The 19,181-nt window shown below is 36.0% G+C and overlaps 2 protein-coding genes across 2 annotated transcripts; one reads left to right on the plus strand and one right to left on the minus strand.

Annotated features, from left to right (window-relative positions):
- Nucleotides 1-342: 342 nt before the first annotated feature.
- Nucleotides 343-3,246, minus strand: LOC129260799 (putative peptidyl-tRNA hydrolase PTRHD1). The gene is made up of 3 exons (XM_054898773.2): nucleotides 3,137-3,246; nucleotides 2,117-2,218; nucleotides 343-1,368 (listed from the first exon to the last, which is right to left on the minus strand). The coding sequence occupies exons 1-3, from the start codon at nucleotides 3,221-3,223 to the stop codon at nucleotides 1,198-1,200; spliced, it is 360 nt and encodes a 119-aa protein (XP_054754748.1). The 5' UTR covers nucleotides 3,224-3,246; the 3' UTR covers nucleotides 343-1,197.
- A 163-nt stretch (nucleotides 3,247-3,409) lies between these two features.
- On the plus strand, nucleotides 3,410-17,343 carry LOC129260809 (centromere protein O-like). The gene is made up of 6 exons (XM_054898786.2): nucleotides 3,410-3,577; nucleotides 9,261-9,430; nucleotides 10,989-11,151; nucleotides 11,752-12,020; nucleotides 12,844-13,006; nucleotides 14,722-17,343. The coding sequence occupies exons 1-6, from the start codon at nucleotides 3,547-3,549 to the stop codon at nucleotides 14,811-14,813; spliced, it is 888 nt and encodes a 295-aa protein (XP_054754761.2). The 5' UTR covers nucleotides 3,410-3,546; the 3' UTR covers nucleotides 14,814-17,343.
- The last annotated feature ends 1,838 nt before the right edge of the window (nucleotides 17,344-19,181 follow it).

Here is a 19,181-nt window from a genome sequence, read left to right on the forward strand (position 1 = left end):
CAAAATAAATTGAATCTGTGGTGAAAAAATAGTGTCATTCCACCACATAACCAATTGATTTAGCCCTCATTTGTTTTTTACCGTGTTGAAAATAGTAAATTCTGAGCTTTAAATGGTGTACTATTGGATGTGGTTTGATACAGAAAACCCTTAGAAATAAGAGTGGGGATGTATGAAAGCCACATGAGGCACTATCAAGAACATGGGAGAGGAGCTTTAAAAGAGTTTGATCATTTCATTATGGCCCGTTACTTGAAAGCTTCATAGCAAAATGGACAGAAATTCTCGTGTACGTACGCAGACATTTTTTGCTGGGGGGCAGGACGCGTAAACTTCTTCAATAAAAAAAAAACCCAAAAGCAATGGAGCGAAGCGACTGAGCTTGTCATCAGGGTGCTTTTACATCTTGTAAAGTGAAATTGAAGGGTTTTATGCATACTTTTGGTGAATTTTGTGAAAGTTTTCAGTAAAAAATATATAAGTTTTCAAAATTTAGGGGGGCATCTGCCTCCACCCCGCTGCGTACAGCCATGGAGATTCTAACTTATAATGAAAAAGGTTCATTTCAAGCTTGCGTAAGTTGTATACCATATCTGACCCTTACATTTTGATAAATTATATATCACTTTTTTTAGTACAGATAAATCTGATAATCGCCCAGGTGAATTCAATTTGCTATTTGTTAACAGTTGTTTGTTTCCAGTAGATTCAAAGTAGGCAGGAACCAATATTAAAAATACCCACGTACATAATTTTTGCTGATGAGTCTTTCTAAACTCCCATTACGACTCATATGCAGAAAGGTAACAAATAGGATTAGACCATGTGGAATGAGATCGAAGAGGCATCACACAAGGATAAGGCAAAGTGACAATTAACCACAATATAATTCAATATTACCTGGTACTTTTCTGATATGGTATTGACGCGATAATCCTGAGATTAGAGCTTAGGAATAATTAATGATTTTTAGAAGAAAACTTGTATGTAAACTATGATAATGATGCTAATAATAAGTAAACCCACTTGAAACAGGAAAAGCAAGAAAGCCCATTTTAATTGATGTTAGTTTATGCTACTGAAATTGATCAAGTAGGCATCCCTCACACGTTGCAATCAGTCCCTCCTCTGCCATCAGTTTAAATGAAAATACAAGGTCCGTTTCCAGTTCTTTAAAAAAACTCTAGCCAATTAATATCATTTAAAGAGTTTGAATTTCTTGAAGAACTTCTGCACCTCCTCTTTTGGATAGGGTTTCACTGCAAGACAGGTAGCATAATCCTCAGGTTGTTCAATCCACAGTTTATGATCAATGTTATTCTCTTTTAATTTCTCTGACAATGTTCTGACATCTGCTTCATTCTTTGCCTGGAAGAAAAGAAAACATATAAAGTACTTGACCAATAAAGAATCCAAATTAATAACTGGGTCAATTCCCCACAACATTGTCATTGTGGATTAACTTTTGGAGGATTGGGATTATCATGACATGTCAAGGCCAAAAACACACACCTAATTAAAGTTCATATTCAATCTCTGATTTTAGGGAAAATATTCACCATTACAAACTTTCACAGTTTAATTAGCCTAATTGGAGGGTGGAAGCAGCTTTCTCTCCAGCAGATGGATGGAGCAGTGTTTTCAAACATGAAAACCTTTTTGCTTATCTTTTGTATTGTTTTTTGATGTTTCCATCAGCACCATTTCATCTCTGAATGATCTTTCTCATTCATTTTTTATCCAATTTCTCATTGAAACTTGTAGTGTACTACATCTCAACACTTGTAAAAAAAATACATAAAAGTTTCATCTTTACTCAAGATCAATGATTTAAAGAGATGCAAAGAGGCCAAAAATCAAGGAAAGTATTAAATTCAATTGTGATCAACAAAGAAAGTACCGGTATGCAGAAATGTTGCAACATGTATTTTTGAACTGTGGAGTATTTCATTACTTTTGTCACTTTTTTTCTTGTTTAAAATGGAACTTGTACCCAATTATTAACACATCCTCACATATTTCAACTATGTATAAGAACAGTATTACAACAACTGCCACTGTAATCAACAATTTGATTGTGGGCATCAATGATCAGAGGAAACCCAAAACAACTTACCTCAAGAACAACTTTATGCATGTTGTCCAGATCCGATGTGTATTTCATTACGTTTTCATCCTCCTTGAACAGATGTATCACAGCAGTACAAGCATGGCATGCCTATATTCAAATGAGAAACACAAGTTGAAAATCTGGGAAGTTTTGGAATTTTCAAATCCTATAAGTACAATGTAGATCTAAATTGAAATGAAATCATAAAGCTCATCAAAATACTGAAGTAGTTAACAAATACATTAAGTTATGAAAGTTAAAATAAAACATTTTTTGAGGGTTGGGAGAAGGAAGACACCAAACTACACTGTCTAAAAAAACAAGAGGCAAAAGGAGGAATAGATTCTATATATGTGGGAAACTTTGGAGAGATGATCATCTTCAAATGCTCGGGTAATTCGGGCAATAATTATTCTTGTAATTTTGTGGAATTTCAACAAAGGTTTTGTGAAAATCAGGTACAAAAAACTTGGTCCTATGCAGCTAAAATTGTTTACAATTAGATCTTATGTTACAGGTCAATCTATGTTCAGTTCACAATGACAATCAATATTAAAGTTAACCCTAAGTTAACTAAAATAAAAATTTAGAAAGTCAAAAGGGGCCTTAGCTTTCGATCCTAGCAGAATCTTCGTCGGAGGCAAAATAAAAAGTATCAACTATCATCAATGCCACTACTACTATTATAATACTATAGCTCTGGATGTATCAAGAATATATTATATGGGCGTGGTCGACTTCATTTGGCTGGGCATGGCTAGAGAAAGCTGGGGGACATTACCCTAACCCAATATAAATATTCCTTCAAAAATTGCCCCTTGATGCGGTCTTGTAAAGTAAGATGAGGTTGAGACGAGGTCCATCATTTGGTTTCTCCTATTTTCTTGACACGATTTTAAGCACGTGGGACCAGCCTCACCTAAAAAATAAAGGAAGTCTTACAGGAAATGATCTGCTTCTCAAGAAAATCTTCAATAAATTAATCAAATAGTATTCCGGAGAGTACAGTTATCTCATCGAAATTACCTGTGCTATGACAGCACCCGTTGGCCATTTCAAGGCATGTAACAGATCGCCTCTTACAACGACATACTGCACCATGGAGGCTGCCATTTTTATTTTTCATGAAGCTTGTCCAAAATTTCTTATTTCAAAGATGAACAAAATGTATGAAAATAGTATCATCAGCTTTAAAAATATATCTTAAATATTAAATTTTGTAATTTTAATTTCCAAAAGGGAAACAAATTCTTTCTTTTTTTTTTTTACAAAAGTTTGACAGAATTTTAATCTGAAAAAGACTGAATGTGCGCGATCGATCGGCGGTAGAATTTAATTTTTAATTTGGCTTGACTGGATTCAAACAATCTTTTCCAAGATCTACTGTGTTAAATTCGATCTTTTTACAGGGTCTAAGTTAGAATAGTAAACTGGGCATGGAGGTTTTAACAGATAGATTATCCAGAGGTGAGTACAGTCATTATTTTGCTCGTTATAAATCAGATTTTGCCAGGCCGAGGCGAGGCCAGGGGCGACTTGGCCCGGCTAGTCAGCGAATTCCGTGTGGCCAGCCGGCCAGCCAGGGCCGGGCGGCGGTGGTGCTGAGCTAGAGAGCTCCGCTGCAGCTGCGCGCCGATCATATGCTTTTCTGATCGTTGGCAATGCCGGTGCCGGTGGCATCGCACTGATGAGTGGCCATGGCCGGGGTGCGCGTTTCCGTTTTACACCCTGGCGAAGGCATTTTCCGGAAAAATAGCCACAAAGCGACTAGTGAAGAGTCTATGTCTACGTTTGTTTACATAATCAGCTGGGCGCGCGATCCAAAAGTCCGCACCGAAGATATCCGCAGAACATACGTGCAAATGCAGCTGAGCTTCAGCTAAGCTTCAGTCTCTGTATTTTGGTTGTTCCGCTGAACTATATACGTTGGCTTCATGATTTTTTTTTACTTTATCGCACATGATCGTTTATATGAATGAAAACGAATAGGCCTAATAGCTAAAATATTGAAAAATAAAACACATAATTACCTTTTTTCATATTATATCTATCCTTATATCTATCATATCTGTCTACCCACTATCTATCTTATAAATCAATCTATGGAACTACATGATATATCTATCTGTTATTTTTTGTCTATCTACTCTGTCTCTCTCATTCTCTATCTACCTATCTATCTGTCTATCTATCTATCCATCTAACATCTATCTCTCAAATTCTCTATCTATCCATCTGTCTCTCTTTTATTTCTCTCTATCCATCTATTAATCTACTCATGTGCAATATCAACACTGCCTCGACTTCCTTCGGGAGTCTATTTCCTCAGCTCTACTTTTCCCTTTTTTGTGCTCGTTTCGATTCAATTACTACTTTATTTACTTGTTACCATTGTTAAATGTCTTGTATTGCATAATGAGTTTTTTTTTCTGAAGGTTGCCTCCTATTCTCTTTCAAATTCCCCCTCTTGCTTTCCCTTCTCTTTGTCTTATCCCAATTTCTTTCCCTTCTCTCACCTCTTTCTTCTTAATCTTTCATTCCGCTTTTTTCTTCTTTGGTGACACTTTGTATTACTTTTGGCCCTTTGTATTTATTTATGATACATTTCTTTTTCATCTGTATGAATTTGTATTGTATTTGATATTTATTTATAATGTTTACTTTATATTTTGTTATGATTCTATTTGTATGTAAACATTCACTTATTTCAGTCTTTGATCTCAAATTCTCTCTATCTATCCATCTGTCTGTCTTTTTCTCTCTATCCGTCTATATATCTATCTCTCAAATTATATATATATAAATCTATCTATCTATCTATCTATCTATGTAACTACAGTATCTATCTATCTGTTAATCTTCTCTGTCTCTCTCATTCTTTATCTATCTAACATCTATCTATCTATCTCTCTATCTATCCATCTGTCTTTCTCTAGTTCTCTAGTTCTCTCTCTATCAATCTATATATCTATCTTCTATCTATCTATATGTAACTGCAGTATCTATCTATCTGTTAATTTGTCGCTCTTCTCTGTCTCTCTCATTCTTTATCTATCTAACATCTATCTATCTCTCAATTCTCTATTTCTCTCTCCCCCTCTCTCTATCTATCTATCCATCTGTCTGTCTTTTTCTCTCTCTCTCTATTTCTCTTTATCCGTCCATATATCTATCTATCAATCTATCTATCTATCTATCTATATATCTATCTATCTATCTATCTATCTATCTATCTATCTATCTATCTATCTATCTATCTATCTATAACATCTCTCCATCTCTCAAGTTCTCCCCCCCATCTATCTATCTATCTATCTATCTATCCATATCTCTGTCTTTCTCTCTCTCTCTCTACTTCTATCTATATATCTATCTATGTCTCTATCTATTTATCAGTCTTCTATATCTATCTTTCGGCATCTAAGTGTATCAATCCATCAAACTTCAATTTTCTTTCTATTGTATGTATCTGTTTATTTTTATTTTGTCTGTCATTCTATTCATTTAGTTAATAATTTATATTTAGAAAAAAAACATTTTCTTAACTTTTCATTAAAAAAACCTAACTGCAAAAGCATGTTCGGATTTCACTCATATGACTGCTCTCTCTGTACATGAAATGCTCTGATCAGTAACTGTGCAGATTGCATGCGGTGGTGTGGGACTCGCCTGTGTCGCACGCTGCAACCAGCGACATGTGTAGACTCTTCACTTGTCGCTTTGTGGCTATTTTTGCGGAAAATGCCTTCGCCAGGGTGTAAAACGGAAACGCGCGGCCGGGGTGAAAAAAAGAATGAAGGAGAGAAAAAATGGAATGAAAAAAGAGATAGATCTAGACTAAAGGGAGAAGGAAAGAAAAATGAAGTAAGGAAAAAGGAAAGAAAGGCAAGAAAAAAAAACTAAAAATGAGGATGAAAAGCCTTCATTGTCTGGTGATGGCTTGAAAGAAAGAAAAAAAGGGAGAAAGAAAGGAAATAAAACAACGTCAAAGGGAAAAGAAAAGAAGGAAAGAAGAAAATAAACAAAGTCAAAGAAATGAAGCCTAGCTGGAATAGAGAATCAGAATGAAAGAAAAGAATGGGAGAAGGAAGGAAAGAAAGAATGAAAAGAAGGAGAGGAAGGGAAAAGGAAGCTAAGGAAACAAAGAATGGAGGAAATAAAGAAAAAAAAGGAAAGTAGGAAAAAGAAAGAAAAAATAATGAGGAACATAAAGAATGAAGAAAATAAATGAACCCAGAGAAAGGAAGATTGAAAATACAAATAGATGGGACAGAAGGCATGCAGGAAGGCCAAGGATAGTAGAAACTAGAAAGGGCAAAGAATTAAAGGTCAAGTCCACCCCAGAAAAATGTTGATTTGAATAAAAAGAGAAAAATCAAATTAGCATAATGCTGAAAATTTCATCAAAATCGGATGTAAAATAAGAAAGTTATGACATTTTTAATGCACAACTCAGTGACATGCAAAGAAATATGAGACGGTCCATTATGTCCCTCACTATTTCTTTTGTTTTTTATGAATTATACAATATTCCAATTTTTACAGATTTGACAATAAAAACCAACTTGAATGAACCAATATACATGATATACTATATAGTACTAAACATAGCTAATTGAATTCCACATGTTCAGGGAGGAATTAATCATTGTTTCACTTGACAATGAAGAAAAATTAGAATATTTCATTTCATAAAATGCAAGATATATAGTGAGTGGATGATGTCACCAGTCTCCTCATTTGCATATCGACCAGAGTGTGTATATAATTGTTTTGTGAAATCAAACAAAACTTTTAAATGTCATAACTTTCTTATTTTAAATCCGATTTTGATGAAATTTCCAGTTTTATATTTTTGGGATTTTCCTCTTTTTATTCAAATCAACTTTTGGTTGGGGTGGACTTGTCCTTAAAGAAAGAAGGGGAAAAGGAATTAAAGAAGGAAAAAAAGAAAGAAAGTAAGAATGAAAGAGGAAGAAAGCTCAAATTTAAAACAAAACAAAAAAATTTAAAGATTTTTTTTTTTTCATCTACTAAAATTATGAGTTAGAAAGTCAAAAGGGGCCTAAGCTTTCGATCCTAGCAAAATGACAAACATAAAGTGAAACAACCATAATATAGACCACAGACAAGCTACAGCAACACTAGAAACAAGGAGACAAAAGGGGCAATAGTGAGTAGAGAAGACCAATCAGGTCAGTGAAGGGGATGAAAGAAAAGGAGTAGGCAGACACAAAGGGAAGTTAGTGTAAGTAAGGCCAGTAAAAGACCTCAAGCCAAGAGGGATTAAGATAATGAGGCAGGCAACATCAAACAGGATCTGGAACAAAACAGTGATAGAGGGTATGAGGAAGAGATGAATAACAAGAGAATTAGTGAGAGGTGGGTCAAACAGGTTACAAAGAAACGCATAATAAACTGGTGCATAAGAGTGGGGGGAAAAAAGGGAAAAGAATGGGGAACAACTGATAATGTGCAAAAGACATATGATAAAGCATTAAACAAACTAAGAGAAGAAGGTAAGTGTAAATATGTATCTATAAGTGATATGTATATAAATATATCCAAAAAAGAAATGTATATGAAAAAATGTAAATACACATATGGTGTAACTGATATTGTAATCCGCTAGGTGTGACGGGTAACAAAAGTAAACATAAGACTATAGTAGAAAAAAAACCTGTATATAATGTGAAAAAGAGGAAGCAAATTGCCTAAAAAGGTAAAAGCAAACATAGAAGAGAGGGGGTGTATTATGAAGAAACCATAGTATGTATGTAAATAAGCAAAATAAATATGTGGTAAATCTAAAAGAGGTGAGTGGAGAAAAAATATATATAATAATTATTATATCGCCTGAATAAGGAAAGAAAAATTGGAGCTGAGCTTGTATGAGATATGGGAGGAAAGTAGAGGAAGAAACTATAATTTAACTACGGTATTCAAAAGAGCTGAGGGGAAAAATTACATGTATATATAAATTGAATGTGGATAGGAAAGAATAATCAGTCGTTTAGTGATATTTTTTTGTCTTTTTAATATATATTTCAAGAAAACTGGAATGTTTTAGAAATGAGTAAAATTTTAAAGTGAAACATTGTCAAACAAAAAAAATAGAATCATCGTGGCACATGCAACTTTCTTCCCCCTACAAGTCTGCACTGATCACAACAAGAGTACAAGACTCAAAACAAAGGCTGAAACAACTAGATGTAGTTTTGAAAACTCAATAACTTGCTCCTCCAATACATGTACCAATCACATCACCAATGAGTAATCTGATAATCTATATAAATTGTGGAAATATCATGATTTTGTGATAATTTTGGTGGAAAAAATATATTTCATGTGAGATTGTTCACTCTGTTTCTGAGTTTGATCGGGGATGTGCAGGTGCAGCAGCATTGAGAACCAATCTATAGGCTCCTGCTTGCCATCAGTGCCACGCAGGCGGGAGGCCACTTGGCCACCATGTACATGTATGTGTACTGACTTTGTGCATTTGTATGTACATGTAGATCAAAGAAAATGGTGCAAACTGGCTTGCAATTTGAATTGAGGAAGTTGTTAACTTTTTTTTTGGGGGGGGGGGTTCTCTCTCTCTTCTGTATTTTTGCTTGTAAAATTTCATTTCACAGTGAGAGTTTTGCTTGCCCGTTTTGGCCAAGTAGTTGTTTTTACTTCACAACAGTTGCTGGACTGTAACAAATAAGTGATAAAGGGTATTAAAATTAACAAGTTTACATGAAAAGACATGAAAGAAAGGAAGAAGGTGAGAAATAATAAAAGAAAAGATGTGACAAATAAAAAAAACACACAACGAGAAATTGCAAGGGGGTGGATATACATGAAGGCTGACTCTGCAACATATCCAGTGAGACAAAAGGCATGAAAAATAGATTTTTTAAAAGGACATTATTCGGTTTAATACAGACTCTAAAAAATGAAATAAAATAGTATCTATAGATATATAGTGTAACTTAATCTACAACAAATCAAAATTAAGAAGATATATCCCTTAATTTCATGCTAGAGAGTATTTATGGAATTTTATACATCTACATGCAATGAGAATTAATAAATCCAAAAATCCACACCAAATATTAAAAAATAAGAGCAATTCCATGTTTCTGTTTCTCGCTGATTCCAGGAACTTTGCAGCATCTACAGAAGTTGGAGCAGCAAGCCCAGGACCTGAGACATGGATCCAGAAGCAGGGCAAAGCAGGAGAGGATGTTGAGAGCCCTTCAGAAAGCTGTGCACCAGCTCCAGGAGAGGAGGGACTTCCTCAAGGTCCAGATTGCAAACTCACCAATTAAGGTACCAATATACCCAGTCCTAAGCCGCAGAGAAGGATTTTCTCAAGAGACTGGATTTTTAATTCCAATTATAATTGCATACTATGGCCAAGTCAAAACGCTGTTCAAATGACAGTTCAAAGCATAATTGTTTTCCTATTATGACACCTGTTTGACCATATAGAAAAAAAAATCCTAAAATTTGATTTGATTAAATTTCACACTTTTACATTCAAGAAATGCTCATCTTTTTTCCATATTTTTTTTGAAAAAAAGAAAATGAAGAATATTCCTGTTTATTAATAATCTTCTGTTTATTATAGCGTTTAACATCTTTCAAAATCAAGGTAATGACTCCGGCCTATTGCATACAGTCAAACCCGTTTTAGCGGTCACCTGTCTATTTTGAAAACCTGTCTCCCATTTGAAAAAAAAAAGATCATATTTTATAAAAGTTTTAGAACCTGTCTATAAGCAGGGTTCCCAGCCCATCAGGAAAAATTATTTTACTTTTTTTCCAGTCAGGGAAAAATGCCTCAAATGAGAGAAAAATCAGGAAATTTTGATCAGCCCAAAAGTCGAAAGCACGGTAGTCATTTTTTTAGACTCTGTTATATTTTGTTGCTTATCGAAACAACATTCATTGAATGACTGGTTATGGTGGTAGTTAGTTTTACATTATTGTTTTTATACTGAAAAAGTGAAAATACATGTAATTCACTGCAAAAACTTAGAAAACATGCGAAACTGAGAATGGGTTTAAATAATTATCAGGGAATTTCTAAATTTCATCAGGAAAAAATCAGGGAATTTTGTTTTCTTGAAAAGCTGGGAACCCTGATAAAGGACATCTGTCTCCAGTTGTCTTCTTCCCCCCTCCCCCCTTGGGGGTGGCCTTAATAGATTAGTTTGACTGAGCATAGAGGCAAGGTTATTGCAGAAGGCATTTAAGATTTGGAAGATGAGCCACTACTCGTGTTTACATTGGATGCCTTGATAGCAAGCAATCAGCTAAAAAAAAAGCCCAGTGAGGTCACTAAGTTGTTAAAGAATGCATGATATATTTGATAGCAGAAGTTATTTGAAATATTAAAACCCTTTGCCTCTCAGTTTATGCACTGGTACATGTAAATCAAAGGACTTCAAATGCAATGAAAATTTTGTTAGTTTCAATTTTTTTCTTAATACAGGTATTCATTGTCTAAAAAAAAATCATGGTTGGTTTTCAGTACCGGTATAATGTAAATATTTTTGGATAAGTTACATGTTAAATTTTTTAAGCTATGCTAATGGGACAGTTGAAGGAGTGTTGATGAACTTGATGTATAGATTTTTTTTTTATAACTAACACTCCTGTGATGATTTGTTTGTCATCAGACATTTTGTTTTAATCATTCGACATTCCTTTGAAAATCGTTACAAATTCTGTGCATATTGACTGGATTAAATAGAATACAATGCTTTATTTCATTGAACGATTACTCATGAAAATCTAGATCAAACTTTTAGCAGTGATGGCGGGTATGGATCGTAATTTCATTGCAAGAGGTTGATTTTGCCTCTGTCCTCTCTTTGTACAGGTGCTGGGCCCTGTTTTGCAGAGCACAGATTCCGGTGATGAAGCCGTGATGAAGGCTGTCAAGGAAACATTGAAGACAACAGACAAAAAGACTCTCAAGGATGCTGTAACTGAAGCCACAAAACTTAAACAGAGAGAGTTGTCTGTATCATATAGACTAACAGGTAAAAGAGAATTTAAAATGTTTTGTCTTCTTTAACATACTTTTGTAGTAGTGGGGGTGGTATTATTTTAATGAATGAATTTTACAACAAAATAACCACAAATGATTTTCACTACCTGATATAAGTATATGTATGTAAATACATGCTAAGTGAATGGAAATGCATTGAAATTACCGGTACATAAAAAAGAAAGTTCTCTGTAATCCCTGTTTAGAAGCAAAATTGTGAAATACAGGTAGCAGTTCGTGGACTTCTGTTGGGTTGCCATTTTGAGGTAGAGAAGGATGAGTAAAACGTCATCATCCGAAAGACATGACCCAGGGCTATAACCTCTACATCAGTTTGTAACTTCCCCTTTTTAGCTTGGATTACAGGTGCATGCCACAATGCCTTGTGAAGTTGAATTTGTGCTAGCTAGGCTTGTCCCCAAACCCACAAGTATGATACATTTCAGTCAGGGTCTGTACCTGCAGACTAGCTACAACACACATTCACAATCCCAATTTTTTTCTTGCATTCTAAAAATTCAGGCCATGATGTTTTCCACAGAACAGGAGTTTACATCTGCATTGTGATTAATATGTATTTGTTTCCATCCAGGCTGCACTGTCCACAAAACAGATGGAAATAGGGTGCGGGTACGATGGGACACCTTCGACCATGGACAGTACTTTCAACCATACTACGCAGTCATATCCATCAACGCTTCAAAGAATCTCCACCTTGTCAAGCATAACCTACCCTACTTTCTACCCATCAAAGACTTTGAGAAAGACTATCTCAACACAAATATGCAGGCCTTCATACAGGTGGTCAGCGACAGCCTAAATGCACTTGTTTCAAGAAGACATCAAGTAGAAGAAGCAAAAGTGAGTGCTTGTACAGGTTTAAAGGACAATAGCCAAGTATGAAATAGGGGTCCCATCGGAGAACACTTTTTTAACCAACTCTTTTGTGTTGCCTGAAGTGTCTAGATGATGACCTCTTATGTTTCGGGTCCATGGGGTTCAAAATTGGCAATTTTTTGGCTGCCATCTTGAAATTTTCATTAAGAACAATAATTTTCATACTCAGTGAGTAGGTTGAACAAACACTTATGAAATCTTTATTTTCACAAGTTTCCATGGAATTGGAAAGCATGAGTACATTTTTGCTGGTATTTCCTTGCAATATGAGGGGGTGGGGGGAACATGTTCAAATGGATGAGCCTTAGTTTTTGCTTTAGATATGGCCCCTCTCACAAGCCCAGCTCTAGGTCCTAAAAAACATTCATGTTATCATTAATAATAGTAATAGTTACATTTATATAGCACTTTATACATTGGTTTCTAAATGCTTTACTTTGTAATTATTATTACCCTGTCATGGGATCCATCCACTGTTCCACACATCATGTGCACCATCTCCACTCCCTGGTGAGTATCCTGGCCAGGCAACCGTTTATCGGTGCACACATGCCAATCTAATCGCATTGACTTTCACATCCTACCGGGTACTCGTTTAACACCAGGGTGGAGGGTGACAAACATGGATATTAAAGTGCCTTGCCAAAGGTTGGATTCGAACCCTCGACCCTTGATTTAAGAGTTAAGTGACTGAAATTTCCGTTTTAACAGTGATCCATGTGCATGAAATCCATTTGCTTCTGAATAACTCCATTCATTCATCCATTCATCTTGCATTATTTTTCAGGAGAAGTGCAAGAAATTGATCCCAGGAGAGATGACTTCAAGCAATGCCTTCAACAACATCGGAATGACCTTATCAAACTCGAGACAGGCATTTTGTGATGTTCAACTTATCTATGATGACCTCAAAGGAAATAGACCCACCAGTGTAACAGTTCATTCAAATGGTGAGTTTCAACGGGGCCGACTGTTATCACCTTTCATTGGAAATAGACTTTATGACACTAGACTCTGTGAAAAGCAATGGAAATCCCGTAACATATATATGTGATCAGCCACCCCTAAACCAACAATAGGTTGCCATGGAAGGTTCTCTGTAAATAGCCAAAGTAGTAAATTGGTCTTCAAAAGTAAGAATTGAATAAGATAGTTTATCTGAAAAGGCAATTCCTCTTTTTATACGCCCGTTGTACGGGACGTATTATGGTATCGCGCTCGGTGTCCGTCCTCCCGTCCGTTAACTTTTGCTTGTAAACGCGATAACTTCAGTTTAACTTAACGGTCACCAAATTATATGAGCTTAGGTTAAGTTAACCTAAGCTCATATAATTTGGTGTGTATATACTAGCATGGATCCCAGGAAGCCTTTTGATTTTGAGGTCAAAAGTCAAGGTCACAATGACATGCTTTCATCTTACCCTTCCGCAGTCCGTGTAAACGCGATAATATCAGTTTAACTTAATCTAGGGTCATATAATTTGGTGTGTATGATACTAACATGGATCCCAGGAAGCCTAATAATTTTGCGGTCAAAAGGTCAAGGTCACACTGACATGTTTCATACCCTTCTTCACTCCTTGTAAACGTGATATCTTCAGTTTAATTTAACCTAGGCTCATATAATTTGGTGTGTATAATACTAGGATGAATCCCAGGAAACTTATCGATTTTTAGGTCAAAAGGTCAAAGGTTAAGGTCACAGTGATATATTTTCATCTTACCCTTGTGCAGTCCTTGTAAACGCATTAACTTCAGTTCAATTTAACATAGGCTCATATAATTTGGTGTGTATGTTACTAGCATGGATCCCTGGAAGCCAGCGATTTTGAGGTCAAAATGTCAAAGGTCAAGGTTACAGTGACATGTTTTCATCTTACCCTTCTGCAGTCCTTGTAAGCGCGATAACTTCAGTTTAACTTATTCTAGGCTCATATAATTTGGTGCGTATGATACTAGCATAGATCCCAGGAATTCTTTTGATTTTGAGGTCAGCAGGTCAAAGATGAAGTCGCCACCTTCCACTTTTCTTGCTTGACCAATAACTCAAATTTTCGTGTTACAGGTGGGTGTATCATGTGCTCTCCTTAGCGACACTCTTGTCTTTAGTTGAATAAAAGATGGGATACAAGAGTTTCTTTGACCTCATTTGTTTTTCCCTACTGCTTTAAGTTTCATAGTCCTTGCACAGTGTGCACATCTCATGCTTCAGTGATTCTGTCCTTCAAACTCTGTTTTCTCCTTATTCTTTGGATCTCTCATTGAATTCCGTCTATTTTCAATTGACTACTTGTGTAGGTTATATTTTTATCAATTTTGACAAGTTATATATCATTTTAAAGCTTTTGGTGTGCTTTTTCAAGAAGAAAAAAAAATCACTTTAGGTGACCTATTGGTGTGGGGTGGCAGGTCACAAAATGTGAGGTTGTTACTAGTATGTACCATCAAAGTGGATCACAAGCATTCCGTTGCTGGATTCAGTGAATTTCGTGCCAGGAATCGGGAGATAATGATTTGATCTGATGAGGAGAGTAGAATAATATACATGATATTTTTCATAATACTTACTGCTTGTAAGACTCAACTCCACTCGGTGCAATCCTGGGAAATAATCAAATCCATTATTCATGGTTTCTATCATTTGCTTTTGTTTCTCCCCATGCAGGAGAACTATCCAAAGCAAAAATCAGGAGCATCAAAGAACTCTTCACTGAACACCGGATTGCAGAAGCCATACTGCAGGCCCTATTTTCATGAGAACATTTCCCAAATGCCAGATGCAAATAAAGTTCCGGTCACAAACTATGGGGGAGTCGGCTTTGTCATCATGAAGAGAAGTTGTCAGTTTGTGTTTGTGATGGCGCTGGTAGAAATGATAACATGGCTTGCACTATGCTAATCCTATTGCACGCCTAAAATCTTATATGATGCAAATACTGAAGGATTGAACACTGTATATTCAAGAGCCTTATCAGTAATAAAATCCCATCGGGTGATTGAGCTGGTAGACAAGTATGATTATTGATTTTTCTTTCTCGCCTTCATGCCAGAGACGAGACCTAAGCTCTACTTTTTCCGACGGCGATGGTGTCAATGCTGAAATGTTAACCAATGCCAAGTTTTTGAAACGTCATAAAGAAAGTATGTAGACATATTCATGAAACTTGGACATACTGGTAATTGCACAAAAATGTACATGAGATATCCCCCTGCACATATCCGTTGTACATCTAACGTATGCCAAACCTATTCTTAGACATCATCAATTAATTTCTATGAGCACACCTGATCTTGATGTGCATTATTTTTTGTATTAAATATATATTTGTTTAATCATGGATAGATGCATCTTATTTAGTATGCTATGATTTGGTTTTACTTGGTAAACTTTGATATTTGACAAGGGGGTGTGTTTTACAAAGATTTAAAGAGTTGGACTTAAATTTCAGCTGTATACGGTATGTAACGCATCACTGCATTGGTCAGATCATGCACAACAGCTGCATCCATCAATCGTATTACACATTGAATAACATGCGTGCGTTGCCGTTTAAGCATAACTCGTTTAACCCTATCTAGGCCGGGGGGGGGGGGGCCTCGGAGGCCCCCCCTCAACGATTCGCGCAATATTTTCGCCGGGCAAAATTTGTTGACCGCGCCGCTCGCTGACTTTTTACTTTCAAGTCTTGCGCAACTTTTGAGACCAATTTTGCGTCACCTGGGTACGTGGTTCCGAAATTATGCAACATTATGTAAGTGCATGTCAGACCAAAAATTGCTCAAAAACGTGATTTTGTGTACAAAGTCAATGCAAATTGTGTTTTCAACCAAAAATCATAAATGTATGATTATTTTTAGTTTTGCTGGTCTAAATGTATTTATTTTATGCTTTTTATGATCTCAGAAGAGTCCTCAACAATTTTCATTGAAAAAACAATGAAAAACAAAAGGTCAAAAAACAAAGAAATACATAAGAAATTGCAAAAAACAATATAATACATAAGAAAATGATTTGATATCACAATTTTGTTCATGTGTACTTGCTAGTAACACCACAAAGAGTTTCTATACCAAAAATTAGAACATTTAGAGCTTTATTTAGGGAGTTAGAGGAAAAAGTATGATTTTGCATACTAATTACGCATAAATTAGTATAATCACTTAATAGCAATTCGTATGAAATAAATTAGTATGCAATTTTGTAGATCATGTCCCAGACAACCCGCGTGCCAATTTTCGGCGCAGTCGACGGCCGAGATCTCAAGGGGGTACCTGGGAGGCCCCCCCCCCCCGGCCATATGAACTCCAAAAATACCCCGGCCTAGGTAGGAATAAGTCACGCTACTTAAATCCTTGTGAAGCACCTATCGGGAAACTGACACCTTTTTAATGTTACTGGAAAAAGAATTCTTTCTTTCTGGGAATCAATTTCACCACAATTGAGTGCCAGAATATCTACATACATAATTATTAAAGGGGAATCCAGCCTTGGCCATAAAATGTTGTGTTGGGAAGGAGAAAAATAAATTAAACAGAATGGTGAAAGATTTAAAAAAATCGGACAAGCAATAAGAAAGTTATAGCTGCTTTGAAATTGAGATCACTAATTCTATGTAGATTTTAAATTGGCAAGTAGGTAAGTTAATTATGACAAGGGGCAAGGACAACTTTCCCATAGGCCATGTACTTTATTATTAGGGATTTTTGGTTTTCTCCTAAGTACCCATTCCCCTGGGGAAGTAATCTAAATACAACCCGGGTAGTATATTGTTTTATGTCCTCATGAAAGAAAAATATAATTTGAAATAAAACTTTTGGGAAAAATGACATTTTAGCCAAAATATGTATAGGAGTACATGGAAGAGTAGTCCTTGCCTTACATCACTATGACACCCCATATGCGGCCAATTTGAAGTCTCCATGGGTATAGTGATTACCAATATTTACAACTTTTAGAAATTCACAACTTTTTTTTTGTTTGTCCAATATTGTTCAAACTTTCACCTATCAACTTGTCGGATTTTCTTTTCCTTATAAAAACAAGTTTTTATTTGGGTTGGATTCCCCTTTATTAATAGAGAATGATGTATTGATAACACATGATGAACATTATGCAGCTTCACGCATGCAATCCTTGCTGTAACAAGTGTAAAACTTTATGGCCTCTTAATCATCAAGGGCACAATTATTGATGGTAATTGTGTCCATTGTTCTTTATATTTGTATAAAATGTAAAGTAAACATATATCCTGCCATGTGCATAAAATATAAATATCCTGCATTGCAATTGTCCTTGTGTATTTCTGTTGATTTCTGGTGTGAATTTTATGAAAAAAAGAGAACTTGATATATTTGTAATTTTCAAGTGTTGTAGTTGTTGATATTTTAATCTATATTTGCTTATTTATGATCAATGTATCATGATAATATTACAATTAAAATGAACATGCATCATTTGTAGCAAATGATATTATGGTTATCACCTTTGCTATTTTCATCATCCTGTAGCCATTTTTCGTCGCATTGATATTTGTCATTCACGGGCAGTGGCGTAAAAAACCTTCCAATTACTTATCGTTATACCGGTAGAGAGCCTGAATGATCAAAGAACCGCGACAGTGGGATAATTATAACACATAAAAAACACACACAAAATAATGATGTGCCGATCTCCGCAGAAGGAGAAGAAAGAAAGAATACACACACACACACTTATATATATATATATATATATATAAATAATTTATTGGTTGGATTGCTTAACTAAGCTAGTCGTACAGACTGTTTCACCCTAAGGCTCATCAGCGACTGATTAGTATGAAGAACACAATTTTGGGACAGAATAAAGTATACAGAGCATGTGCATTAGGGTATAACATTGGGTTGACAGAGATGAAAGGGGTTACTGAAGGGGTACATGTGTATTGTTTATTACATCAGGGGTACTTAGGGGTCATTACTACATGTGAGGGGGGGGGGGCTGGTGGGGCTATCCATATCCAGCAAGGAGGAACTTTTTCTTATGTCTACAGGTAGATATGAGTTCAGTTCGAGAGTTCAAATTGTTGTTTCTGTTTGCTGTGATGATGAAGTATTTCTCCCATAGGCAGAGGTTGCAGCGTTTTGTGAGTGGAGAGTAGGGTTGTGCATGGCGTACGATTCTCCAGGTTATCTTGTGGGGTGTGCCCTCATCTTTCAGTTTCCAGATATGCTTACTGAGCTCGGTGCTGTGCCTCTTCTCTTTATCTTTAAATGACGCTTTGTGAGATGCATGTCTGGTTTTGAATGTGGTGGCGGTCAGTCCGATGTAGGATTTTTCGTCGTGGGGGGTGGTAACTTTGGCTTCGTAGATCACGTTTTTTGTTGCGCATTTTCCTGGTAGAGGGCAGTCTTCTGTTTTCCGGCAGTTGCACTTTTCGGTTTCTCGGCTTTTTTCTGTTGTCGATACTTTGTTGTTGTGTGCCTTTATGGATTTGCCCATGTTATCCATGCAGCTGTAGCTTATCTTTAGGGTGTTTCTGTTGCAGATTTTATGGAGTTCATGTTCCTTGGGGAAGTGTTGGTCCACCAGGGCCAGAAATCTTTTCCCGATGTTTGTGTTGACATTTTGGCTATATGGCGGGTTGAACCAGGTTATCGTCCTTTTCCTTTTCTGTTGGCTTGGCCTTGTATCCGTGTTGTTCTTGGGGTTGTAGGTGAGGGTAGCATTGTGGCCTGCTTCGTTCAGGGCTTTTTCGTATTCCGGTTTGGCATTGTTGAATATTTCCTCGCTGCTTGAGATGTTGGATAGTCGGGTTTCTATGGATTTGGGTATTCTTTTGGTGATGCTGGGTGGGTGGTTGGATTCAACATGAACGTACGTAGGGGTGTTTCCTGGTTTGGCGTATGGCTTGTATTCCATCTTGGTCAAAGGGTTTTGCGAACCATACTTGTTTTTCTAGAAAGAGTTAGGCGAATAACATAAAAATATATTGATCATATATATATACATGTATATAATTAGAATTACAATTTCAGAATTTTGAGTGAAAAACCTTCCCTTAAAATTCATAATATAATTATGGATTTAGTCCCTTCTTCATAAAAACTAATTTCAAGTTGTTGCTATGTCAGGCAAAGCTTCTT

The sequence above is a fragment of the Lytechinus pictus genome, chromosome 1 (genome assembly GCF_037042905.1).
Source record: "Lytechinus pictus isolate F3 Inbred chromosome 1, Lp3.0, whole genome shotgun sequence".
NCBI lineage: Eukaryota > Metazoa > Echinodermata > Echinoidea > Temnopleuroida > Toxopneustidae > Lytechinus > Lytechinus pictus.